Source organism: Penicillium soppii (assembly GCF_028829465.1).
Source record: "Penicillium soppii strain IBT 18220 chromosome Unknown utg000001l, whole genome shotgun sequence".
Lineage (NCBI taxonomy): Eukaryota > Fungi > Ascomycota > Eurotiomycetes > Eurotiales > Aspergillaceae > Penicillium > Penicillium soppii.
The window spans coordinates 2,209,899-2,236,911 of NW_026643231.1; the positions used below are offsets into that span (position 1 = coordinate 2,209,899).

At 43.0% G+C, this 27,013-nt stretch overlaps 9 protein-coding genes across 9 annotated transcripts; 3 read left to right on the forward strand and 6 right to left on the reverse strand.

Moving 5' to 3' along the window:
* Positions 1–389: 389 nt before the first annotated feature.
* Positions 390–2,528, forward strand: N7529_000843 (rRNA-processing protein MPP10; the record flags this gene model as incomplete). The annotated part of the gene is made up of 1 exon (XM_057236374.1): positions 390–2,528. One exon carries the CDS (start codon positions 390–392, stop codon positions 2,526–2,528), a length of 2,139 nt encoding a protein of 712 aa, XP_057103177.1.
* Positions 2,529–2,619: 91 nt separating this feature from the next.
* N7529_000844 (uncharacterized protein) lies at positions 2,620–3,440 on the reverse strand (the record flags this gene model as incomplete). The annotated part of the gene is made up of 2 exons (XM_057236375.1): positions 2,620–3,097; positions 3,172–3,440. 2 exons carry the CDS (start codon positions 3,438–3,440, stop codon positions 2,620–2,622), a joined length of 747 nt encoding a protein of 248 aa, XP_057103178.1.
* A 719-nt stretch (positions 3,441–4,159) lies between these two features.
* On the reverse strand, positions 4,160–4,656 carry N7529_000845 (DUF1761 domain-containing protein; the record flags this gene model as incomplete). The annotated part of the gene is made up of 2 exons (XM_057236376.1): positions 4,160–4,294; positions 4,351–4,656. Coding segments are annotated over 2 exons (441 nt in total), but the record flags the coding sequence as incomplete, so codon positions are not given.
* An 840-nt stretch (positions 4,657–5,496) lies between these two features.
* Positions 5,497–6,202, reverse strand: N7529_000846 (uncharacterized protein; the record flags this gene model as incomplete). The annotated part of the gene is made up of 3 exons (XM_057236377.1): positions 5,497–5,521; positions 5,572–6,080; positions 6,143–6,202. 3 exons carry the CDS (start codon positions 6,200–6,202, stop codon positions 5,497–5,499), a joined length of 594 nt encoding a protein of 197 aa, XP_057103180.1.
* Positions 6,203–6,953: 751 nt separating this feature from the next.
* N7529_000847 (NuoB/complex I 20 kDa subunit family protein) lies at positions 6,954–7,804 on the reverse strand (the record flags this gene model as incomplete). Its single annotated transcript, XM_057236378.1, has 4 exons — positions 6,954–7,048; positions 7,105–7,460; positions 7,516–7,708; positions 7,762–7,804. 4 exons carry the CDS (start codon positions 7,802–7,804, stop codon positions 6,954–6,956), a joined length of 687 nt encoding a protein of 228 aa, XP_057103181.1.
* Positions 7,805–8,449: 645 nt separating this feature from the next.
* On the forward strand, positions 8,450–8,919 carry N7529_000848 (uncharacterized protein; the record flags this gene model as incomplete). The annotated part of the gene is made up of 2 exons (XM_057236379.1): positions 8,450–8,494; positions 8,557–8,919. The coding sequence occupies 2 exons, from the start codon at positions 8,450–8,452 to the stop codon at positions 8,917–8,919; spliced, it is 408 nt and encodes a 135-aa protein (XP_057103182.1).
* A 434-nt stretch (positions 8,920–9,353) lies between these two features.
* On the reverse strand, positions 9,354–10,370 carry N7529_000849 (ACP S-malonyltransferase; the record flags this gene model as incomplete). The annotated part of the gene is made up of 1 exon (XM_057236380.1): positions 9,354–10,370. The coding sequence occupies one exon, from the start codon at positions 10,368–10,370 to the stop codon at positions 9,354–9,356; it is 1,017 nt and encodes a 338-aa protein (XP_057103183.1).
* Positions 10,371–11,407: 1,037 nt separating this feature from the next.
* Positions 11,408–15,552, forward strand: N7529_000850 (putative nuclear pore complex subunit Nup133; the record flags this gene model as incomplete). Its single annotated transcript, XM_057236381.1, has 4 exons — positions 11,408–11,692; positions 11,769–11,838; positions 11,904–15,203; positions 15,275–15,552. 4 exons carry the CDS (start codon positions 11,408–11,410, stop codon positions 15,550–15,552), a joined length of 3,933 nt encoding a protein of 1,310 aa, XP_057103184.1.
* A 372-nt stretch (positions 15,553–15,924) lies between these two features.
* N7529_000851 (uncharacterized protein) lies at positions 15,925–16,465 on the reverse strand (the record flags this gene model as incomplete). Its single annotated transcript, XM_057236382.1, has 3 exons — positions 15,925–16,162; positions 16,221–16,371; positions 16,423–16,465. The coding sequence occupies 3 exons, from the start codon at positions 16,463–16,465 to the stop codon at positions 15,925–15,927; spliced, it is 432 nt and encodes a 143-aa protein (XP_057103185.1).
* Between the last annotated feature and the right edge of the window lie 10,548 nt (positions 16,466–27,013).

Sequence of the window (27,013 nt, forward strand, 5' to 3'; positions counted from 1 at the left end):
TATCATAAGTTCATGACAATATGTGAGCCCAACTGAAGACTCAATATTGTAGAGTGTTGATCATGAACCGGTATAATTTGATATTCGACCACAAAACGGGCAAACCTTGGCAAAACAAATTCAGCAACCCTAAGATTTCAAATTGAAGCTATAAGGAATGTATCAAAAGTATGAAAGCTAAGAAATAGGATATCCAACTAGACGAGATGGAATACAGAAGAGAGTATCTATGTACATTGTTTGCCCTAGAGGTGTAGAGAGAGAAAGAGGTGTATATGGTGTGTATCCTTATCTTATCACCAACCATTCTGATTGGTCGATCGTCCCTCTCTGCCCGATAATTTTTTCGTGTTGCCGACTTTGAACCCTTTTGTACTCAATACTCAACAATGGCTAGGAAGCAATCAAAGTCAAGTGCGGTCGCAAAGGTCCCACAGCCTGAAATGGCTCTCTCATCTGCACTGTCCTCACCATGGGGATTTCTCCGACCCACCAACGACCTACATACCACCGTCGTGGACTCCGCAAAGCACATTTTGGACTCCCTCGCTGGATCTGTCGTGGACGCTCAAACTACTCGCCGGCAGATCAACAAAAAGCGCAAAAGATCAGACCTCGAATCAGCCTCTGCCACCCAACTTCAACTGAAAAACCTCTACGTAGATGGCTTCACTTCAAATCAAATATGGGAGCAGGCCACACGAATTCTGGAGTCGACTGGTGAAGAAGTCGAGCGAGACATCACTCTTATTACCCAGCACAATGGTTTTTTGGATCAGGAGGATTCTGAGCTCGAGGATATCTCAGATTCTGAGCTTGAGCAATCCGATAGTGACAGCCAGGAGGGAATGTTGGATGATCTCTCTGAAGGCTCGGGCGCCGAAGATGACCTCGATGGAGAGTCTAATTTGGGATCCGAGGCCGTGGCCGAGGAGGATGATGACATGGAAGACGAAGAAGACATGGAGGAATGGGACGACGATAAATCCATGGCCTCCGAGGAAGAAGCGCCCGAAATCTTCGTCGAGGATAAGTTCGGTCTGAATGATGGGTTCTTCTCCATCGATGACTTCAACAAGCAATCAGAGGCGCTCGAAAGACAGGATGCCAAAGGAGGACCTGAGGAGGGTGAAGACAGCGACGAGGAGGATCTCGACTGGCACTCCAACCCATTGATGGCTGGAAATGCCGCCCCGGTCAGCAACAGCAATGCATTGAAGAACTCACGACACAAAACCGAAGATGAGGACGAACAGATGGATGATAGCGAGGAAGAGGGGCCGACGTTCGGCAATGCCGATCTCGGCGCTGACTCCGACTCCGACGATGAAGACGCCGAAGGTCTTGATGATGAAGAGGCTGCTGGCTGGGTCAACACTAGTGATATCAAATATGCCGACTTCTTCGCACCTCCACCCCGCAAGCCCTCCAACAAGAAGGCTCGCGCACTTCCTAAAACACAACCCGATGCGGCGCCTGTTGACGATGCTGATGTCGATCGTGCTATGGCCGACGTTCGACGAGATTTGTTTGACGAGGAGGAAGACTCTGCTGAAGGCGAAGGTGACGATCTTGACAAAGCTGGGGATTCAAATGCTCCCAAATCCTCACACGAAAAGCAGAAGGCGCGGATTGCAGATGAAATCCGCCGTCTGGAGGCCGCCAATGTGGCCAAGAAGGAATGGATGCTTGCCGGTGAAGCCAGAGCTGTGCAAAGACCTGTTAATTCTCTTATTGAAGAAGATCTTGACTTTGAACGGATTGGAAAGCCCGTCCCCGTTGTCACCAACGAGACCACCGAAGACATCGAGGAACTGGTCAAGCGTCGCATTCTCGCTACGGAGTTTGATGAAGTGATCCGTCGTCGGCCAGGCGCTGAGGGCCAACAGGCTGGAAGAAAGCCCCGATTCGAGTTGGATGATACCAAGCCACAGCAAGGTCTGGCCGAGATGTATGAAACCGAACATCTCAAGGCCAATGATCCCAACTTTGTCGACACCAAGGACCGGAAGTTGATGCGGGAACACGCCGAGATCACCAGTCTGTGGAACGATGTCAGTGCTCAGTTGGATACACTATGCAACTGGCACTACAAGCCCAAGATCGCCCAAGCAAGCATCAATGTCGTTACTGATGCGCCAACAATCATGATGGAAGAGGCACGCCCCACCGCTGGCGGTGCTGCCGGCGGGCCTGTAGGACTCGCTCCCCAGGAAATTTACGCACCTGGCGATGATGGCAAGGTTGGAGGAGAGGTGGTTCTCAGAAATGGTGCATCAATCTCCAAGGAGGAAATGTCCCGCGAAGAGAAGGCCAGGAACAGGCGCCAGAATAAGAAGACCCAGAAGAAGGCCAATGCCGAAGCTTCCGAGAAAAAGCCCGGCAAGGCGGCTGAAAAACAGCAGATGATGTCTGATCTGAAGAAGGGAGGAGTCAAGGTCATTGGCAAGGATGGTCGTGTGACCGATATCAATGGTGATACCGTCAATGCAGGTGCCAAAACCAGAGGGGATAATTTGAAACTGTGAAGGAACTTGAGAGACTGAGTGACCAGTGTGTGTATTATTCCGGAGTCAGATTTTCTTTTCTACATAAAACATATTTCTAGCATTGTACATATCATCTCACGTGTTCATTTTTTTTTTCACGTTTGGCACGTATTGTGTAGATGAAGATATTCTCTCTGTCGTACGCAGAGGCACCGGGATCATCGCGGATCTCCTCCATTTCGAAAGCCTTTTTCGCCATCTTCATGAATCGGAGATCGGCTCGTCTGCGGCGCTTGTAACAGAAGTAACAGACTGAGTTGGGCCCAAGGAGGTCCTGAAGCGTGGTGATCAAGAGAGGGAATGCCGGCTCGAAATAGACGCAGTCGGCCGCAATGATGACATCCGGCTTCGATGGAATCTGGTTTGGGATCGGTTCTCCCCAGTTTAGTATCGCAGCAGTCGCATTTGGACCGAGGTTGTTCAGTTGGATGTTTTCTTTCATTAGAGAAAACATGGGTTCTTGGTCTGTGATATAAATGGGGTGTTCGAGCTGACATCCACGTGCCATCGCAAGTCCAACGAGTCCACCTCCAGCTCCAATTTCCACGCTGTTTGAATTAGAGATCAAAGAGAGAGAAAAAATTTCGAGGAAAAGAAGGCAGGCTTGGATTTGAGCACCCACATTGTCTTATCAGATAGATTGGTAGCATGACGGCACAAAAGGTATTTGGCCAGTGCCATTCCTGCTGGCCATAGCTGACCACCGCATCCATTTTTCAGATCTTCTTTTAGTAGCAAAGGTTCCTTCAGGAGTCCATCAAAGGAAATGTCGGTAGTCGTCGCAGCGCTATTTTCACGTCGTGGGGCCAATGATTCACTGATATTGAACCCATCTGGACTTGACGGTGGATCTAGTTCTGAGTCCAAAGTTGAAGATTTTATTTCGATCATCGTGGGGGAATTTTGATAAAGGAGGTTTTAGTGGGGGGTGACTTTTTTTTGTTATCGTTCTCCATATATAAAGTCAACAATCGTATCACATGATATATACATACATGGTGGCGAGTCTAAATAAAATTGAAAACTGCAATTAATTACAACTAATTCATAGAAATGAACATAGTCGATAGTTGATCAATAATTGATACCTATATAGACATTTCAAATAGCATCAATGATATTCGAGATACAATATCGTACATATGTATATATGTATGCTATTGTACGAAGGTGTACACGAGCTTTGGTCCGTATGAATGCGATCGACAATGCCATATGCATATGTATATATAGTATAGCATTGAAGTGATATATATAGAACATACACGCACATTATTATACCCTGCTTGTAAATATGGTTAATGTATAATGATAGGTCCCACCAGGCCAATTAGAATGAAAAACCAAATGTTTCTTTCAGTCGATCTACAAATATATGTGGGCACACTGGGGAATGTGGGTATCTTGACTAACATATTAATAGATTCAATAAAGTATTGATACGGAGCTATATTATACTGTGAAACAACATAGGTTACATGAATTCAATTATCAAGGTAATGTCATATTCAGTGTACATGTACAACCAATTAACCAATTCGATTGAAGTCTCTAAGCACATCCAATCATAATCTTACTAGAGGATTTTGATATGTGGTTTCCCATACCCTTTAGTCAAAGGGGTGAGTGCGTGTTCCCCACCAAGTCAAGAACAAACTGAGTCCGACAGTCTCGAACACCCGCGAGAGAGCACCAACGGCAATGGTATCAAGTGGCCGCTTCTCGGAGAAGACCTGGCTCACAACCTGTGGGAGATAAAATTAGTATATATACTACAGCGACTTGGTGAGTTGGGACGTACGCCTGGAGCGGAAGTTGCAAAGAAGATAAGTGTTCCCAAATACGCAGCACCCTTGTAGCTCAAGGTACCGGTAGCATTGATCAAGGCAGCCACACCATAGGTTTGAACGGCACTTCCAGCAAGGGAGCTTCCCCAAGCTGCAGCGGCACCGGCGGCTTCCTTTGACTTGATGAATTCCTCCTTCGAGTTGGCAGCCTGAGCGCGGTGATAGGTGTCACCAAAAACGGGGGCTAGGATGCCCAGGGAGGCAGTGTGGGTGAAGATGGTACCCAGCGCAATGGCGGAGGGCTTCACAGGGGGGGAGATCTAGGCCTTGTTAATCATGTTTGAAAAGAAGATATAAAAATGTTCCACCACTTACAGTGCAAAGTAGTCATTTTTGCTCAAAGTATAGAAGATAAATTGGGGAAGAGAAAAGAGTGAGAAGGCGTTCCTTATGAAGGGAAAGTTGAGGTGACGTCGTCATGATTCAGGATGTCAAAGTATGAAAGCCATGACGTCAACTCGCATTTATCCAAGTTTCAACTATTCTATACATTGGATAGTTACTATATGCATAAAGTATGTTTAAATTCAAGTTTCAATTGGAAGAAACTTGGTTTATGCTAATTAATCTATTCTATATGAAATGTCAGTGGGTCTATGAGAAACCTGGAGATAATAAGTGGGCTTGGAGATTATACAAAAGCTACTATCTACAATATTAGACACGATTGATTGATATGCATATTGCCTGTATTATATCAGAAGTATACCTGCAACCCCTTGTATGTAGGTACATATATTTAGTATCATCAACTGTACTGTAATTCGATTCTTTTTCCAACCGCATGCGGTATTCCCATGGTATCATCGACGGGCCCCTTACATATCTCCGTTTGAACTCCAGGTTTCCAGTATTCCAGTAGTACAGTAGGATTTAGAGATCTCATTCTCGACTATATACAATATTCCCCAGCGTTTGACCTCACAATCAAAAATCAAAACAGACCCCCCCCCCGGTGAAAAATGTCAACCTTGTCACACGAGAAACTACTATTGATCTAGATTGTATCTCGAAAAACTTTGAGAGACACCATTCAATGAACCGGATGCAATAAAATCTGGAATAAAATATGTATTTCCTGGCTACATGTACCCGTCTAATCAAACAAAGGTGCGACAGGTATATCTGTGGATGGTTAGCTGGGATCAATCAATCAATACAAATATCTCACATACTTCTCGGGGTAACCGTTCTCTGTTCCAAGCACGTACTTGGACTGTGATTCCTGTGAGATGGGATTGATGTTGGCAGGGTTGGGAGGCAAGCCATTGGCACCCAGAACACCTTGAATGCTTTTCTTATCTTGCTCAAAGAGAGCAGCGAGGCCGCGCTCTTCACCTTGCGCCTTGACAGCAACTAGTTGTTGTTCTCCAGCCTGTCCAATCTTGAGGACATCGTCCTTGGGGGCGGCCTGGCTACCAACGGTAAGAAGTCCCACAGCATCTGCTTGGCGCACAGTGCTAAGCTGGGGGTAGCTTCTCCGGACGTCGCGCTTCCAGTAGGGGTTATCGGCGATGTCGCCCGCAGGGATAGTCACTGGGTCATCGTAGGACAGAGGAGGCAAAGAGCCTGGGGTAGGTAGACGGTATTGAGAGTTCAAGGGGATACCGGTTGAGCGGTTGGGGTCGACAGCGAAAAGGCGACGAATGCGCTCCCAGACACCAGTGGACTGAACGGTGTATTTCTGCGCGGATGGTAAGCCTCCACCTAGAGTTATGCCACTACCATCCCAAGTATCGGACCTACCTGGTTGATGGAGACCACATTTGATGCCGACTTGGCGGCGTTCAAGATAGCGCGAGCCATGATGAAAAGACTCTGACCTGGGAGTTCAATGTCAGCCCATTCGTGCCCCAATACCATATAAAATAAGAGATTGCAGGTTGTTATGTATGCCCTGTTGGATTTACTTACTGCTTAAATTCCTTGAGAGCCGTCAAGCGTCCGTAGCAAGCCTTGGAATGGGTGCATCAGGGTAACTCCGGAGTGCGATCACCGGCTCGGATTATCTTTCTGCCGAACTACCACACAACTATATGTATTAGTAATTCTTTGCCAGCGATTTTCTGCGACTTTATAGAATAAATAGATAGCAGTATGATAAGACCACACTATGTGAAGAATGAAGAATGATCTTGAATATGATGGTGTATGATGAATGAATTTTGGGACTTGGAGAAAAAAAGCCTCTATCTATCTATAGCTAGAGAGGCATGACAAACATGGATAAGCAAATGCGAAAACAATCTTGGATGCAAACGCTACTGCATCTGTCACAATATCAAAGGATGAACTTGATACCAACGTTTGAAATACTCCCTACAGAGCGATAATTTAAACCAATCATCATAGGATGTGTATTTGAGTTCTTTTGAATGGATATTCCGATAGGGCAAAAAAAGAGATACGCAAAAAAGAGGACGAAATATCAGACTTCGATCTGATATTGATATACAGAGTAGAAAGACACAATTACTCCACTCCACGGTGGTAGAGGTTGGTTCCACCATGCAGCATGATTGATAAAAGAAACAGTCCCGCTCATTGCTTTTTTCCATTAACGGCGGTACCACATGCGTGTGATTCTGGTATGTCTCATCTTCTTCTGCAGCTGGAAGATACCGTACATCAATGCCTCAGAGGTGGGAGGACCTTTGTTTTGGTTAGTCAACTGTAACACAAGTTTTAGGGGGAAATAATAGACATACATCCAGGTACGTAGACATCAACCGGCACAACCCGGTCACAGCCTCGTACGACTGAGTAACTGTAGTGGTAGTAGCCACCACCGTTGGCACAACTACCCATGCTGATAACCCAGCGGGGGTCGGGCATTTGATCGTAAACCTGGCGCAGGGCAGGAGCCATCTTGTTCGTCAATGTACCAGCAACAATCATGACATCAGACTGTCGCGGAGAAGCTCGGAAAATAATACCAAGACGATCCTGATCATAGCGGGGAGTCGAAAGGTGCATCATCTCCACGGCACAGCATGCAAGACCGAAGGTCATAGGCCACAAAGAGCTCTGACGGGCCCAGTTGGCAACTTGATCGAGGGTGGTCCTATATGGGAGTTAGCGGATGTTCGGGCACGCATGTAGAAAGCGAAGCTACAAACAAGACATATTGCATAGCACCCTCTTTCTTCTCCTGGCTGGGTAGAGGCACTTCCGTCCGGACCTTGCCTGACGCGGTCAATTGGCTTGTTGGTGTTTGACGCTCGAGTGCAGTCGCGGATTTGATCGAAGAAGTCGAAAGAGCCGCCAAGGGCTGAGCACGGGGAAGAGAAAGTGCGAAACGGGGGCGCACCGCTACTATCCATCAGTAAATCCACCTTATCGATATTTTCCAGAAAGATACCTACCACACAGAGCGCCAGAAACGGCGGGCCTTGCCATTGGCAACATCTTGAGAATTCTCTTCGATTGGAATGAATAGAGGCAAATGAATGAGTCGTGAACCTTGAGGTCGAATGTTCTCTAAAGGTGAATCGCAGCCTAAATTGGGTGGCGACGACTTGATATAGAAATTGAGGGCAAAAAGTGCAGAGGTGGCGGGCTCCGGTTTGGCAAGACAAGGAGAACCCCAAGAAGGTTCCGAAGTGGAAGACCTCAAGCGCAGAGTGGTACCTTGGTATAGCCGCTGTTTGATAAGAATGACATAAGCCATTGTATTTGATTTCATTGGTTGAAAGCCTGTAACTTTGAGCTTGTACAGTTCGGTATGGTAAAGGCGGTGAAGTGCTCGTAAATCGAATTGCCTGTGTGATCATTGGCTCGTTCTTCACTGCTTCTGCCTTAATGCCTGAAAATTGCTAAGCTAGTTACCGGAACGACATCACTGTACTTCTACTTTATATCTACCATTCGACTACAATTGTCACAGACTCATTTCACTGACCCCTACTCAATTTCCAAGGATTTTGAGCATGCTATGGAGATAAAAAAATCACACATAAACTTATATTGTCAGAGATTTTAAACGCCAACTTCCAGATCACGAGTTAAATCCAACCCATAATTTGCGTGTTCCAAGGGTTCTTTCTCTCAACAATGGCAGGTCCCAAAATTGCTTGTATTGGCGTGATTGGAAAAGCAGTATGTATAACCCTGCAAAACCTGACTCCACGGAATGATTGTTCACTGACTTGATGCGCCAGGATAACCCTCTTCATATTGCCTTGTTTCCCCCATACTCGGATTCCACAATCGAGTTCTCCTTCTTATTGAACTCATGTCTTGATATCTTTGATATTCGCTGCAAACAAACTTCCATTGATCAGGATCTGGGACTCTTACATGCAATCGACGAGCGACTTGCGGCCTATGGTTGGTTAACCACCACTGGCGTGAAATTGTTGATCATCGTGGATCTATTTGGCTGGGAAGATGCGACCGGTGCTGCAAAGCCAGCAGGCTCTGCTTTGAACGGTTTGAGAGATTCTGATATGAAGCCGGTGTGTCTTGCGTCAATGTCCAGTGACAAGCCGTCCACCGAAATGGATCAACCCCCTAACGATTGATGACAGGCATTTCGAGCATTACAGAGTGCGTATATTCAGCTTTTGCAGAACCCATTCTACTCCCCCGACGATCACGTACCGGTCCCTGGAAACTCAGCTGCTTCTCTTTCAGCATGCCAGCCAATCTCTAATAAAAAGTTCGTTGCGGATGTCAAACATATTGGCGATTCATGGGCTCCAGGCACGGCCTTGTAAAGGGAGGAAACATAATAGACACGCAAAAAACTCCGGCGCCATGAACAATATCCAAAATCTAGGTCATTCAATATATTCCCCCAAATTTACTCAGAACCTATCCTACGACCGATTCAAAAATTGCATCTAATTCTATGTTTTAATCAAAGGTTGAACCTTTGCGCTTTCAGTGACACCAAGACGGCGGTTTCCAGAGTAGAGATATACAATGATTCATGCTGTTATATTGTTTGCGGCTTTCAGTTCTCTGATTCAGTCTCCTTCAAGGCGATCATGATTCTTGACATCTCACGAGGATCACAGACAGCCCAAACTCCGCCACCTTTGGTGTCAACCCTCCCAACCTCCTTGCCAACCAAATTTCGCCCAACCTTTCCTGGCCCAATTCCGATCCATCGCCTTACCCCTCGTTCCTGGTGAAGATAGCGAATGCTGTCCCACCATCTCACCGTGTCGGTACATTGCCTCGAGAGTAGATCAGTGAGGTCCTCTTTGGATTTGAAAGGCAGGGCAGAAACATTCGAAATACATGGTACTGATGCCGGGAATTTGATGTCGATCTGTTCGAGGGCATGTCTCATGTAATCGGCGGCTCGCGCCATGGCAGGACTGTGAAATGGACTGTCACTTTTCAATCTGACGGCCCTCGGATCATGACCACCGAATTGACGCAACTGAATCAAAAGGGTTTTGATTCGGTCCAGGCTACCACTAAGCACGATTTGGTTCTTGGAGTTGATATTTGCGACAACCACTTGTTGAATCGGTGGGACCGGGTTATGTGTGTCGCCTTCGATGCCTGGTGGCTCAAGGCCAAGGAATTCCTGGACGGTTCGAAGTAAACTGTCCAGGTGTTCAGGTTCGCAAAGGAGCGCAACCATGCCGTATGTTTCACCGGATTGTTCGACCAAATTGCGCGTGCATTGGGCCATTATTTCCGCCCGACGTCGAACCAACCGGAGAGCGTCGCCAAATTCAAGATAGCCACCGGCGACCAATGCAGAGAACTCTCCTAGGCTATGTCCAAGTGTGACATCGATGCGAGATTTGACGTCGAAGCCAAACTCCTTCTCCAATACACGAAGTATTAGGACCGACGTCGCCATGACCGCAGGTTGTGAGTTTTCCGTCTTATTGAGTTTAGAGTTGGGCCCATCGGATATGATGCTGGATAATTTAAATCCAAGGGTGCTGTCCATCTCGTCCAGGACCTGGGCAGCGGTTTGGGGGAAGCTTTCAATCCATGCGTTGACCATGCCAACCCGTTGAACGCCATGCCCTAGCGCGTGTCTCAGCCGCCATTCGAGGGTTTGTAAGGTAATTGAGACGGTACAAACCTGGGAAGAATAAAGCCGTTTGTAGATTTCTGCTTGTAGATAAGCCGGTAGAGTATGTCGGCTTCAGTGTACTAGTCGGAAATTGTGATCCGACCCGTCCAATGGACCTCAGTCGGAGGCTAGACTGGGACATTTGTGAGAACATATTCTATAATTGCAACCATAAGCAACCCTTTGGGGTCTTGGTAATAGCCCAGTATATGAGCATGGTGGCTATCTCCTGAAGTTCACGTGAATGCCATGGGGGTGCATAGAAATTATTGAGAGGGACGTTGGGGGTAAGATGGGGTCCCGGGGGGGGGTGGGTTCACGTGAGCCTGGGTACATACAATAATGTATCGTAGTATACTCCGGCCCGACGGATAGTCGTCCGTCAGGTGACTCTTATTTTCTTTCACTTAGCTAATACAACATAACTCATTCTGATTTTTGAAATGTATAGAAGCCTTGTAAGCTTTTGGGAATTAATGACCTTGAAATTTACTTGTTTGCATTGTGTACATAGTATTATGATATTGAGAGTATATAACTATGTAGATGTATGCAGGCATGTTTTGCTATCAATGGTATTTGTCACAAGGTAAAACTCATTGAACAAATGAAGTTAATATACAATCGTTTAATCGACAACTCTCCATAATTGATAGATATGTAAACAATATAGCTAACCGGTGGTTATATGGTTGAATCGAGTACCTAGGTGTTGTACATACATCTGTCTAGCTATAAATCTAGTTACTTCACCGCCTTCGGAGATCTTTACTGTTTATTCCTCATACTCCAATTCAACTCTCTTGTTGATCCTTTTGATCTTTTTTCTTTTTTAATTTCTACTTACTGATTCTTCTTCACTCTTTTGAAATTGCTTCACCTTTCAGGGAACTCGATTGATCAACCATTTTACGGTCTTCGGGCTAGCGCGTCTTCGCGACAGTGTTGCGGACAATTACGAAAACATGTTCGTTCCTAAGGCCGGTGGTCGCACCACTCGTCGACGCCAACGCACGAGCTCAGATGACTCTGTAAACCCCCCAAAGGCGAAGAGGCAGCGCTCAGTTCTTCGGCGCCCAGATGAATCTCCGTCCGACATCAGCTTAGGACGTGAGATTGCAAAATTGATACCCTCCGTACCAAATGGTGACAGCGCCCCTACGGACCCGTCTAATACCGATTCGCATATAGCTTCCCGGGCGATTAAGCAGAGCGATGCGTTTGAAAACAACGAAGGAACAATTGTCTTGGTAGGTAGTTCTCATCTCATTGCGCGTTGTATCAAACTTTCAAGTTCTGGATGCTAATGCTACTCTGCTCAAAAAGTCAAGCACCGATTTTTACACCGTCGATCAATTGCCAGCATTGCCAGATCAAATTCGTGGCTTACAATCAGGTATTGCCCGATTCTGCAGCTCTTCTTTTCCTTCGGTTATGAATCATTAACACTCGAAAACACAGAACCCCTCAAGTGCTTTTTTGGGCCAGGTCATGACCATGCCCTAGCTTTGACCCGCTCACACGCGATTGTGTGGCCGTATTCCGCACCCACTTCTTCCCCATCCCCATCGGAGACTTTCACGGTATCGATTCCAGAGTCATGCAGAGACCCCAAAGGCGCAGTCCCACTAGGAGTTTTGTTGTCCACGGCTATGGGAGAACATCCCGGTCTCTTGGTGATCATTCCCTCTACGGGAAAGGTCGTTTACTGGGAGACCGTATCCAGTGCCGCGTCACTTGGTTTGTCCCGACAAAAGCAGAATGGCATTCAAGGATCCACCCCCGGCATGCTTTCGGGTGAATGCGCGACAGAAATCTTGAACGTGGAGCCGTCGGGAATTATCGCAACATTTTCCTCCGGGCGAGTCGCACACATCACCTTAAGAGACCCCCAAGGGAAGCCCTCCGTATTTGTCAATTTCCTTCGGAGCACTGCAGGAAACGGAAGTGGTGGATTACTTGGAGGCATCAAAAACGTCCTGGGAGGCGGGTATTGGAGAAAAGAGGTCACCGCCGTCCGAGCTGGGGGTTCGCACCAGCGCGGTCAACGTGATGTGATCATTGCAACCTCAACTGGGCTCATAGAGATCTGGGACACGCACTGGAATCATGGCAACACTCTCAAGAAAAGATATGACGCCAAGGACGACATCCTGGCTGCCCTTCCCCAAATTCACATGAAATCCGCCAATTCTGTTAATGACCTCCAAGTCATGGATTTTGCTTTCTCTGCATTGCAGTCTTCCGATGATAGTCAAGGTTCTGATGGGTCCTGGCACCTCCTTTTGGTTGTAAGGTCACCTCAATGGTCAGAAAGCAAGGCACTGTTTGTCGTTCAAGTTCAACTATCAGGATCATCCCGCTGTCGTGTTATTTCCACCCATGCAGTGGATCTTCATCATATTCCTGCACATATGCTTGACCAGTCGAAACCTAAGATATTTGCGCCGAAACCAGAAGAGACAGCTTTCATCCTCATTGGTCAATCTCTCGTGGTCTTGTCGTTGACATCGACACTCGAAGAAACACCATCTTCCCAACTGCTTCTCGATTCAAATAAGCTACCCCTTCCTTTTCAAGATACCATCCACCTGCGGTCTGGCAAGGACCACGAGATTCTGGGATACATAGCAGAAGACCAATCTAGTGATTCATCTTGCGCAGCATGTGTGCTTATGCTGCGGAATTTCGGAGTGATACGTGTCACAGTACTGCCTCGCCCGGAAACTTCAAATGACGATGTCGATGAGCCTCAGGTCACAGCAAAGCACAAGCTTGAGCAAGCCGTTTTCTTCGGTACAATGGCAAAAAACCCGCTGAATCTATCCGGCGAAAGTGACTTGAACTTCCCTCCATCAGAAATGGAGCAAGCCTCCTTGGAAATCTGCAGCGAACTACTCCGATCCTCATCCCGCTTCATTCCCACCACTGCTATCTCTCTGGAGCAGAATCTTCGACTGAGAGCGAAAGCCTTGGATGACCTTGCGTCATTACTATTGAAGAATGGAAACCCGCTAAGCAGACCGGCGAGGTGGGAGCTTCTTTGGGCTGCAGAAAAGATCGCTGCGCAAAGAGCCATGTGGAAAGTCCAAGAGTCGTTCAAATCGAAAACCTTGGACGGGGAGGAGCCGTTTCTAAATCTTGTCATCGGAGCCATGAATGATAAATTTAAGACTCCACTCAACCCATCTCAAGGAGAGGCTGACCCTGTGCGACAATGGTTCCTGCGTGATTCCTACCGCATGGAGCATATCATCCCATGGATAAAAAATGCAATCAAGCGCCGTCGGGGCAACACTTCCATCAATGCGCGAACCTTATCGGATCAGATACTGGAGGCCAGCGAGCTATTTCTGGCTGTCACGCAAACTGCTTTCCGATATCGCGACGAGCATATCGTGTTATATGGCCTAAGTGAGGACTTCTTGGAAGATGGAGTCCTGTCCGATGGATATGAGGATCTTCCCGAGTTTTGGACCTCACGAGGTGTTGGTTATTCCGAAGCAGGACATTTGCTCGATTTGGAACTTGACAGCTGCCGGTCATGGAAGGCTCCGACCTCCACTGCAGATGCTCCCGACACCCAGGTTCTGAATCAAGTTGCACGAAACAGTTATCGTCATCTTCATGTGATCGGACAGATGCACCTTGAACGAACTCGCTGGCTTTCAGCACAGGGGGATCCCAAGCTTATGGACGAGAGTGTCTCAATCGATCAAGCCCATATTGTAGACCGCAAGTGGCAACTCTTCAAATTGGCTGGCATTGGACATCTTCACGATGCCATCCAACTGGCCGAAGGCTTCCGAGACATGGGAGCGTTGGTCGAGCTAATCGTTGAGCTTCACGACCAAGAAAGGAGCTCCTCAGATATCTCCTCGGGTCAAACTGGAATTGAGGCCTCACAGCTGGTTTCAAAATACTTTGACAAGTTTGGTGATATATGGGCAGATGCATACTTCACCCAGCAACTGGCGATGGGCTATCCGGGGTCACTCTTGATGCGAGACTACCAATCTGCCGTGACCCGGTTCCTTCGAAGAAATCCTGCTTACTCCCGTCTAAGCTGGATTAACGATGTGACCGGCGAAGATGATTATGACACAGCCGCGGCTTCATTGGAGAATCTGGCACTGGATATGGAGAAAGACCTATGGAGCCACCGCGTGGAGATTTCTCTCGCCAAGCTGGGAAAACTAGCGACACAGGAGCTCCAGCAATCACCAGCTCAAATCTCTACTTTACAGGAAGATATAAAACGTCTTGAAGATTATGTTGAAGTTGACGGGATTCAAGACATCTTATATGGATACATTCAGCCGACCTGGCAGGGTGCGATTGACAGAAAAGCTGAAGCTGAACTAGCTCTCGATTTCTATGGAAGCCACCTCTTCGAAGATCGACCATCGCTTCACGAAATATTGAGTGAAGCGCTTTCCACCTTGGTCAACAGACAAGTTGTAGGTGCTGACGGTCTCATTGATCTCTTGACATTGATAGGTCCTACCCAGCCCACAGATGACAGAGATGGTGAGCTTGTGAAAAGTGAGTTCCACCTCGCATTGCAAGTATTGGATTATGGCCGCTATGGTCAGCGAGATCCCTCGTACCTCATGGCTCTGCGGAGGTTGATCTGGCGACGTTGCTTGATCAAAGACGATTGGGTGGCTCGAGGCAAGGATGCCGAGAAACCCAATGGCCATTCAGACAGCTACATTGGCGATACTGCGCTTTACCGATCACTGATCGCATGTCTAGAAGGTGAGTTTATACAAAATACTTTGAGGGTTCAACCTATCTTTCTCTGAATGTGACTAATATATTATCTGCAGAGCCAAGGGCTGGTGTTCGATCTGTTTACATGCCTCTCTCCCCCGCGGAAGCTCTGATGGCGGATTCTGATGCCGATATTATTGTGTCGCGTTTCCGCTCGGAACAAAAGTCTCGAGTAGCCCTCGATCTCCAGGCCGAGAATGATATCCTGCTTCGGTACATTGAGGTCGGAAAGCTTGACTTCTGGTTCCAAAACCTGCGCGAAACTGCAGAGGCCCAATCTTCAGTCCCCAATGGTACTATGAATGGCGAAGATATTACAGAAGCGGATGTTTGATATGCTATTTTGATGAATCGTAGGCGTTCCGGTCGTTTTGCTCACTTATTCGGACAAGACAATGAATATGTCACAATATGTACGGATTTCACAATATATTTTTCAGTGTCCACAGAAACGTTTAGCTTCTCAAAATCAATTCAACGCTAGAGGGAATAATGTACGCCTTGCTTTTTTAAATATTTTTAAATAAACAATATTGTCTTTTATATCAATTTGGATTCCGAATTTGACTTGCAATTTTCTCTCATTTCATGAAGCTTGGTGAATGTTCTGATGACCGATTGGGATACCCTTCACTACTTTCAACATACTACCCATCGCTTGGTCATGCATCGCTAGTCATTGCAACCATTCCAGTTAAAGATAATCCTAGTACTTCACCCCATCCTGGTCGACCTCGCTGTCATTGCCGCAACTGGAACTCTCTACCTTGGTCACCGTGTCACTCGTGACATCCGAGGCAGCATGGGCTTCGAAAACAGGCTCAGGGTCAAAGGCCTCGAACTTAGTTCTGAAATCGAAAAGGCCCTGTGTGCTACTGTTTGATCGACGACGAGCATTGGCGAACGAATAGTCATAGTCCTGTATCTCCTCTCCTGATCGACCCCTAGAGTAAGTAGGATAAGCTCAGGTGAACACCAATTGTTACAATGTCGCACTCTCACCAATTTCCTTTGCCGCCTCCGTCCTTCTTTGTCTTGCGAGGATCAGCATCAGTTGGCCCGGACTTTGCAAAGTAGCGCGGTATGTGGTCACGAGTGCCCATCACGCCTTCAACTGGGTGGTCACGGTCATTCAATTTGTGAGAGCGAGTCACTGTACCCTATAAGCCATGAATCATAACAATTATCAGGGGTATGTCCTTACTATTGTAGGTATGAAGGAAGTAGAAAGATGAATAACACAACATCTGGTGATAAAGAGAGGGGCCTCGCGTGACTCGTGACGTCATAAATAAATGCGGGGTTGCGCTAAGATGGGCCCACCAACCTTAATTCATAATTGTTTAGATACTGTAAGCGATCGAATTATTACCATCGATTTCAAGGTTATACCTACAAACAAAAGGCCTTGACTTTTTATTACCCATACTTATAGACCCTCGTTCGGGTGGGGAGTTCTTTACTTAAACCGACTTTTGATAAACTACAGTTTTAACGCAAAAGTTTACGCGCGCCCGCCCTTACTAAGAATAATTATCATTACACTAAATAGCTACAGGGTGTTGGTATTAAAACACCCCCTCCCTGTAAGGCAACACTCCTTACCTAACTTTGAAGCACCACTTAACCACCTTTCTCTCCACCTTTCTATTAACCTCTATATAAATACTATACCTTGAGGGTACCCCTTTCACTATTTGAATCCCTAGCAAAACTGTATACCTTTAAGCAATACCTTTTGGCATATAGTAAAGATAAAAATAACAGAAATGTTAGAAATAAGTCTAATTTCCCGTTCAATAAGGTAATTTTAGTTGGATCATAAATTACTACCTTTCCTTTCTTTATTAATTTCAATCCTGTTTCTTTCGCGTTTTTCGCACCTTTTTAATATAGCCTTTTTAAAGCTTGCCTACCCTATAGACCCCGAGTCTGACCAGGAGCCCAAATTAACCCCGGAGACCTAGCCCTCTTCTAATTCGCCTGCGCGCGCCGAGACGAGTCCATATGCACTACCACTTAGACTTCGCCATAAGACCCAAACCGCAATTGGGGCGGGTTTTGGGGCGAGGTCTAGAAACCGCAATGGTTTGTGGGCCCCCAATTGGTTTTGGCCCCCAATTGGTTTATTAATTACAGGATTTGTAATTCTGGTAACCCTTATACTTATCTAAATCTAGAAGGTCAATAATTTACTAGTAAATTAAGATGAAAAAGTGGTGAATATTATATTAGTACTAATGGATTACAATATAGATAGATATTTACATTTATGATTTTATATAAAATGATACAAAAATGGGGTTTGAATGGTTTTTTTATAACCCTAACTATAAAGGGCTATAGCTAAATTGATTTAATTAGGGCTAGATTTCGCCAAAAACCGCATGGGGCCCCAATTGCGGTTTTTGGCGAAGTCTAATTAGGGCTAGGCTAACATGCTATTTACATTCATCTTATAGAAAGGAACTATCTAACGTAGGGTTCTCTGTAATAACCTCAGGTATAGGTTATATAGTAGTATATTGTCACGAAGAATTCAGGATCAATGATCCTGAACCGATTCTGCCGTGTTCCACCGCCTTTCGTAGTTCGTGTTTTACATTGTTTGATTGGAGGCCTCAGGCATCACTACCTTAATTGTTTCAGCGTGTTGTTTCTTTCTTCTTCTTTCTTTCTTTCCCCATGTTTAGTATTCTAGTTGAATGCACTCTTTTTCATCAAGACTTGGCTCGTAACATAATACTAAACATCACCAAAACACTTTACTGAGCAGCACGACTGTACAAACCATCATTGTGATTGGTTTCAGCCCTGCTTAGCCCCACTTCCCGTTCCTTGGCATCGTAGAGCCAAGACCTCCGAACCGAACCGAACCGAAAAGACCGACAGAGCCGACCAATCAGCAGCAAGAATGGCTGATTCGAAGAAGAAGACTCCCCGCATGACTCGGAGCCAGCAAACGAGACTCGCCGACAGCGATGATCAAGAAGAAACGACCACACATGATCCGACTTCGATTGAACTCCCTCCCTCCGACCTTTCGTCACCAATACGAGGACGAAGCCAAAGCACCGGTGCTAGTCTAGTTCATTCGCATCTAAACTCACCAGCGGTACGCGACACTCTCGCTCGGCAGGATGCACGACAGCGCTTCGAAACAATGGTCAAGAAGTACAAAGAGCTTGAAGCCAAATTCAACGAGCTAGAAGCTAGAGAGAATGCTGTTAGCAAAGAGCTCGAGGAAAGTGTTATGCTCCGAGAGCAAGCTGCTGAAGAACGCGATGAAGCTATCGCTCACCTGATGATCGCAAAGGACAAAGAAAAGATAGCAGTGGATGCTAGGAATGAGATGGCATACCAGTTACTACAATCAGGAAACCATCAGCGCAGCGCATCGATTGTGGAGGCTGTAGCTACAACCCCTCGTGTTCAGAAAACGACCAAGATGCCTGATGCTCTTATGCTAAGTGATGGCAAGGAAGTTCGCTTCGAAACCTGGCAAACAGTGATCCGACAGAAGCTGCTTGCTAATGCAGATCATTACCCCGATCCGATCCACCGAATGATATATGTCTAAAGCCGTTGCGAAGGAAAGGCACAGCTACACATCGCACCAAGAATGGATCCTGAATCGGCCACTCACTACACCGATGCAGAAGATATTCTCATGCACCTGAAAACAGTGTTTGCCAACCCAAACAGGAAGGCCGAGGCATACACTCAGTTCCACAAATTGAAAATAAAACCAAAGGAGAACTTTACCGATTTTCTGGCTAGCTTCATACAGCTTGCCGAAGAAGCATGTATTCCAATCGAAAACCGCAAGCAAGATCTTTATCTTATGCTTCCATACTTGCTACAAACCCAGGTGATGCTCCAGAAGAACCAGAACACAATATCTTTCGATGAATTTGTCCAGATCTGTATCAGTCTGTCCCACGACATCAACGTTCAGCAAGAATCACGATCTAGTAACCGAGCACGAATTTCCAGTTCCGGAAATAACCTCACTTCGTCGTCGACAGGTTCAATCTCCACGACTCGAATCAAGAAAGAAAACTTAGGATTCAGCCCGTTGCCATTTACTAAAAGACAAAAACTGATAAGAGAAGGACGTTGTTTCAACTGTAAGGAGCAAGGCCATATGACCCGTGATTGTCCCAAAAAGACAGGTCCAGCAACCACTGTAGCGATTACTCAAGTTCCTGCTCGCAACCCCTCTCCTCGCATCGAAGTGGAAGAATTCGAAAATCAGGATTCGGGAAAAGCACCTGCCTAGGCGAAGTCTCCCTCCTAGGCGGAAAGAAGGTGTCACTTTATTCGTTGAATTTACAGAAGTTACTTGGAAGTCCATATGATAGTTTAGTGTTTAACACAGAGCTCATGATCAATAGACGTTCCTTTTCTATTTCAGCACTATGTGATACCGGAGTAGATGGTTTAATTTTCATCGACATAGCTTTAGTAGCTTTGCTATGCCAACAGCAAGGTCTACGAGTTTAGAGGTTAGAAAGGCAGTGCCTAGTGAATGGATTTGATGGCAAGCCAGCTAGGCCTATCACTTATACAGTTATTCTTTCAATGTGTATTGAAGGGCATGTCCACTAGCAGGTACCTATGCTAGTAGCAGATCTTGGAAAACACGACTTGATACTTGGACGAATATGGCTAGCGCAATATGACGTTTTACTCGACTGTCGCCGTCGTCGAATGATTTGGCCATATGAACCAACCTTGTTTAAAGAAGTATGCAACCAGGTTTCCCTTCCCACTCCGATCACGATACTCAAGAAGCCTATTCCAACAAGCACCGCTAGTACGTATTAAGCAGATGCAGACCGACGAGATAAGCTACTTGAACAAAGCATTGACCTTTCACCACGGAAGTATCAAGATCACTAATGGCAGAGAGCAAACCTCGAGAAAATGCAGAGAAATCTAAGGAATGACGACCCATTACTGCTGAATATATCTAAGTTCAACTGTCCACTAAATATCAGTATCATCGGTCCTGCAGCATATTAGAGACTACAGGCAAGATCACTTTCTGATAAACGCACTGAAGTATTTTCCACTTCGCTTGCCGAAATCGATCACATCCTCGATATCAAATCATCATTAGCATCATCAGATCTAGAGATAGATGAGATCCGAGCGACACTGCCGACGGAGTATCAGGACCTAGCAGAAGTTTTCTTAAAAAGAAAGTCAGATGAACTACCTCCGCACCGAAAGGGTGTTGATCATGATATCATACTTAAAGCGGAGGCACAGCCAGGGTACTGTCCATTATACAAGCTTTCACTTAACGAATTGTAAGAAGTAAAGAAATACATTATGGCAAATCTCGACAAAGGATTCATTGTGCTAAGTTTAGCACCATTTGCATCACCAATCTTGATGGTTAAGAAACCCGGTGGTGGACTACGCTTCTGTGTGGACTACCGGAAATTGAACTCACTCACAAAGAAAGACTGTTACCCGCTCCCATTGATCGACGAGGTGTTACAACGGACAAGTAAGGCGAAATTCTTCACTAAACTAGACATCTAGCAAGGCTTCCACCGGATTCGCCTAACACCTAAAGCCGAGGATCTTACCACTTTCCGAACTCGATATGGATCCTTTAAATACAGAGTGGTCCCCTTTAGATTGACCAACGGACCTGTAACGTTCCAAAGGTTCATGAATGACATTCTACGCGAATGTATGGACGAATATGCGGTAGCATTTGTGGATGATATTCTTGTCTACAGCAACACAATTGAAGAGCATTATCGTCATGTCCGAGAAGTCCTGAAACGACTCCAGGAAGCAGGGCTACAGGTGGCATTAAAGAAGTGTGAATTCTCGGTCCAGCAAACCAAGTTTCTCGGGTTTATTGTGAGCACCGACGGCATCTCAGTAGACCTAGAGAAGATCAGAGTGGTTCAAGAATGGAAAGTCCCAACTACGGTAAAGGGCATTCAGTCATTTTTAGGATTCTGTAACTTCTACAGACGATTCATTGAAGGGTATAGCAGGCTTGCTAAGCCCCTTCACTACCTGACTCGGCATGATGTCCCCTTTCTATGGACTGAGCAATATGAAACAGCCTTTCAGCAGTTGAAATATCGACTCCTTACAGCTCCAGTGTTACGACACTATGACCCGGCGCGACTTACCCGGGTTGAAACTGACGCCTCGGATAACGTGGTCGGTGCAGTGCTCACACAGTACTACAAAGACGATGACTTCTAGCATCTAGTGGCTTTCTTCTCGAAAACGATGCAAGCAGCAGAGCTGAACTATGAAGTTAGAGACAAAGAATTGCTAGCAATTGTCCGTGTATTACAGGAATGGAGACCTGAACTTGAAGGATTATCCCGACCCGAGCGTTTTGAAATTTTAACGGATCACCAGTCGCTAGAATACTTTATGACTTCTCGACAAATGAATCAACGACAAGTCCGATAGAGTGAGCTACTTTCCCAATTCAGGTTTGTGATTAGATACCGACCGGGTAAAAAAAACGTGGTCGCAGATGTCCTTTCCCGGAAGGATACACCTTGTCAAGATACTGGTCGACAGTTCGCATTACTCCCGGAAAGTCATTTCGAATCCCCATCGACATCAACACAGGTCGCCCCATTACAAGTTACGGATTCAATTGTGGATCGTGTCAAACATGCCAACAAGACTAGCTCGGAACTAGAAGAATATCGGGAAATGGCCCGAAAGGGTAGTACGGTATGGACTATCAGTAATGAACTTCTGCTTCACAATAGCAATTTGGAAGTGCCCGATCAGGACGACCTCCGAGCTCGCTTATTAGACGAGCTACATCGACAACCATTGGTTGCTCACCCCGGCATTGAGAAGCTAAAGAAGTTAGTCTTAGCAAGATACCACTGGTCTAGCTAGGCAACCGATGTGAAGAGGTATGTCGACAACTGTCTAATATGCAAACGGACAAAATCCTGGAGAGATCGAACCCCTAGACTTCTTCACCCCTTAGAAATCCCAGAAAGACCATAGGAGCATCTTACAATGGATTTCCGATCATTCCCAAAGGACCGACATGGATTTGATGCAGTATTCGTTATTGTGGACCGCCTTACAAAAAGACCGATATCTATCCTATGCCATAAAGACACTGATACAAAGAAGATGGCACGTTTATTCATTGATAATGTGATCCGTATCTCCGGCATTCCGTCCTCAATTGTTTCAGACCGAGGTGGTCAGTTCGTTTCAGAATTTTGGACCGAGTTCTGTCGAATTCTTGGTATTTAGAGGAAGCTATCAACAGCTTACCACCCGCAAACTGATGGACAGAGTGAAATTGCTAATCAATATATGGCACAAAGACTACGTCCCTACATTGAACATAACCAGGATGATTGGTTAGAGTGTCTACCAATAGTGGACTTCGCAGCATCAATCTTACCGCAGGACATAACGAAGAAATCACCTTTTTTCATTGAACGTGGCTACGAACCTATCATGTCTTTCGATTAGAGAGATCAAGCGACACTAACAACCAACGAGCGCGAGGCATCGAATATGCTCACTCGATTACACGATATTTGGCAAGAAGCAAAACAACAAGCTATGAAATCTCAACAAATGCAGATCTAGCAGGCAAATAAGCACCGCCGAGAAGTGGATTTCGATGTGAATGACTATGTTTTCGTGACAACAAAGGATTGGTTGCAAGACAGACCGAGCAGGAAGCTTTCTCACATGGCCAGTGGACCATACAAGATTGTGGAAAAAGTGGGCCACTCATTCAAATTGGAATTGCCCCCATCTATCAAGGTACACCCCGTGTTTCATGCCAGCAAACTGCGAAGAGCAGCTACAACGGAGCCTTTACGTGGTCAACATACCGATCCACCACCACCACTGCGTGTCGGTGAAACTGACGAATGGGAAGTCAACAAGATCATGGACTCCAAACTGCATTACAGAAAGCTGCGATACCGGGTCGATTGGCTCGGTCATGATGTCGATCTACAATGGTATCCCGCCGGGAATTTTAAGCATGCACCTGTGAAACTGAGAGAATTCCATGATCGCTACCCTTCGAAACCTGGACCACCAAAGCGTCTGCATGAATGGGAAACTGCATCAGCAAATGAGCAAGTGGTTGATGATCATCCCGACGATAATATGCCTGTTTCCATGGACCAGCAAGCATTCAGGGACTGAATGCAATTTCGCAAGGGGGTTGTCACGAAGAATTCAGGATCAATGATCCTGAACCGATTCTGCCGTGTTCCACCGCCTTTCGTAGTTCGTGTTTTACATTGTTTGATTGGAGGCCTCAGGCATCACTACCTTAATTGTTTCAGCGTGTTGTTTCTTTCTTCTTCTTTCTTTCTTTCCCCATGTTTAGTATTCTAGTTGAATGCACTCTTTTTCATCAAGACTTGGCTCGTAACATATATAATATCTAATAGGCTTTAGCCCGTGATAGTACCCCTTCCTTACCCTTCAATAACGCTATAGTCTTATGATAGGGATAACGATATCTCCGTTATCGTTAGTCTAGTAACGGGAAGATCCCGGAATAGGGCCGAATCGCTTCTCGTATCTATATAATACCGAATAATTTTCGATAACGTCTAGTCTCTTTTATATCGTCTTTATATAATTAATTTATCTTACTAGTACTTCCGTCTACATATCTTAACTAACGCGCCTTTTATTGGTCGAGAATCTTTTTTACTTTATATTCTAACTCGCCGTCGACTTTAATCGGTATTAGCTATATATTATTAATAATTTATAATAAAATAAGTCTCATATAGCTAACTATACTAATTCTACGTAGAACACTAAATATATATTAGTTAATATATTCAATTAGATTATATATAACGTTAAAATATTTATCACTTGGTATAAATTGTTAATCTAATTAAATTTCTTTAGAAGGTATTAACTATAATTATTATAAAAGTTTAGTTATACCTAATTACTAATATAATAAATTAAGGCTACTTATCATAACTACCTTACTCACTCTTATCATTTTCTTACGCAGTTACGATTATAGACTATATTTAATTAATAGCTTCTTACAAATATTTTAAATAATTCGCTCATAGCTATTAATAACGGAATTATATTTTCTATATTATCAATATTATCTTTATTAATAGTTAAGGGGTCAATATAATACTTATAAGTAAAGAAGAATTGCGATAGCCTTATTAATAGTTATTATAATTATTAGTAGAAGACCTTTTTAATTATCTTATACGTAAGTAGTAAATCTTATTTTTTTTAATGAGGTACTTAATAATATAAAAGGCTTATTAAATTGATAATAAAAAACTAAGCTAAACTTTTTATTTATTATATTTATCTTTTACTTAAGAACTTTAATTAAAAAAGATAGATTATTAATAAACTTAAAAGTTTATAGATCCTATGAACTTATAGATATTTTATATTATTCTTTTTATACTTCTTATAACTATATTATTTCTATCTTTTTTAGATTAATATAGACCTTCTTTTTGATATTTATAATAAATTTAAGATATTTTATAAAGCTTTAATTAAATTCGGACTTATAAATATTATATCATAATCTACTATTCTTTAATTTCTAGAGTACTTTATAGACTTTTTAGTAATGATCTTTTAATAAATTATCAAAGTAGATAATAATATTATCTATATATATAAATATAAAATTATTAAGGTATTCTTATAGTATTTAATTAATGAATTATTAAAATATAGTTAATATACTTATAAGTCTAAAAGATATAATATTTTACTTATAAAAGATTATAATGATGTTTAGTTTTATAAATTATTTTACTTTCAATATATTTCTTAGTATCTTTCAGGTTAATAATAAGGGATATTAGTCTTTAAAACTTAGATTGTTTAACTTATAATAATTAATATAGAATTATATCTCTTTTCTAGGTTTTTATATTAAAATTATTAAAAATATAATAAAATAGTTACTAGCTTATATAAAGGTAATTCTTTGATATTATTTTAGTTACGCTTTAAGGGTATTTTATAGTTAAATATAAGTTAATAAAATAATTATTAATTTATTAAAACTAAAGATATTAAGCTTTAATTAACATTATAGTAATAAATTCTCTTTTATACTAATAGTCTTAGTTAAAGTATTTTTTTAATATTATCTAAAAACCCCTTCTTAATCTACAAGTATCTTGATATTAATAAGTTATTAAATAGCTATTATGTTATTCTTATTAATTTGTATTTTACTTATAATACTTTCATCTTTATTAATCGAATTATAAAATTCTTTTAATTTTAGTATTATATCTTTCTAAAAATCTTCATATAAATATTTATATATCTTTTATAATGAAAATATATACTATTAACATTCTAAAATTAAAAGAGCCTAAGATTATATTATTCATTTAATATTTAATAATATATATAAATATAGTCTTTTAATAATAATTCTAAATATTAATATTAAAGTAAATAACTTAAGTAATTATAATTAATTAATATTTCTATATAGTAGATTTTATTTATTTTTATCTAACTTCTTAATCCCTTTTTATTTCTACTTATAGCTTAGAACAAAAGCTATTCATTTTCTAAATTATTATTATTTGTTATTATATACTTATTATTACTTAACTTACTCTTTGTAATTGGTTTTAACTTCTTTATTTAGATTTTTTAATTTGAATTTTACTTTAAGTTTAAGAATAGAATAGTTCTCTTTTTATAAAGCCTATTTTAGCTACATTAGTATTGATAAAATTAATAAAGATTATTAAGATTTAATTTGATTCATTAATGTTTGAAGTAGCTACATCTATATTATTCTTATATAATCGACTAATAAGTCTTTAAAAGGTAGTAAGAATATTATGATTTATAAGCGAACCGCTTATAGTCTTATTTAACAATCTTAATAAGATCTATTATTTAGCTTTATTAAGCTAATCTGAAGCTTTAGCTTTAGCGAAATCTTTCTTTAGCTATAATAAAATTTGAAAAAAAGGTAGTCTTCTTATCTTAATAATGTAATAAAGCTAACAGACTACTTTAATTTATTAATGTTTTAGTAGTATTTTATAATTTTGAAGTATTCTTTTATATCAGTTTTTTAATTATAGGAATATATAGACAAACTAAATAGATCTAGACCTAAAAGTTAGGCTATTAATCGCTAGCTTAATCTCTATGATAGCTATTATATTACAAGCGCTACATGGTAAAAGGCCTTATTATAACTTTAAAACTCTATCAGTTATTACTTAGGTACTTTTATTTAATTCCGTTAACATTTTATAAGTAGATCGGTAAGAATCTATAAGTCGCCTTGGTTCTTCTATTACTACTTAAGTAGTCGTTTTTAGGGTTTTCTAATAGTATTTAATAATTCGAATTAGAAGATACATAATATAAAAGGCTATAGCTAAATTAATTTAATTAAGGCTAGGCTAATATACTATTTATTTTATCTTATAGAAAGGAACAATCTAATGTAGGGTTCTCTATAATAACCCTAGGTATAGGTTATATAGTAGTATGTAATATCTAATAGGCTTTAGCCCGTAACACTAGTAAGGCCTAGGAAAACCCGCACCTAACGCGGTTTAGGGGCTAGGGCAAAGGTTTAGCCCTAATTACGGTTTATGGCGAAGTCTACTACCACTACTAATAGATCGCCGGGGTCTAACTTAACCTTTATAATATACGAAGTTAATACCCTTGAAAGAAGTCTAAGTAGGTTTATACTTATTATACTTAGTACTAAGTTATAAATATTCTGATATTATATA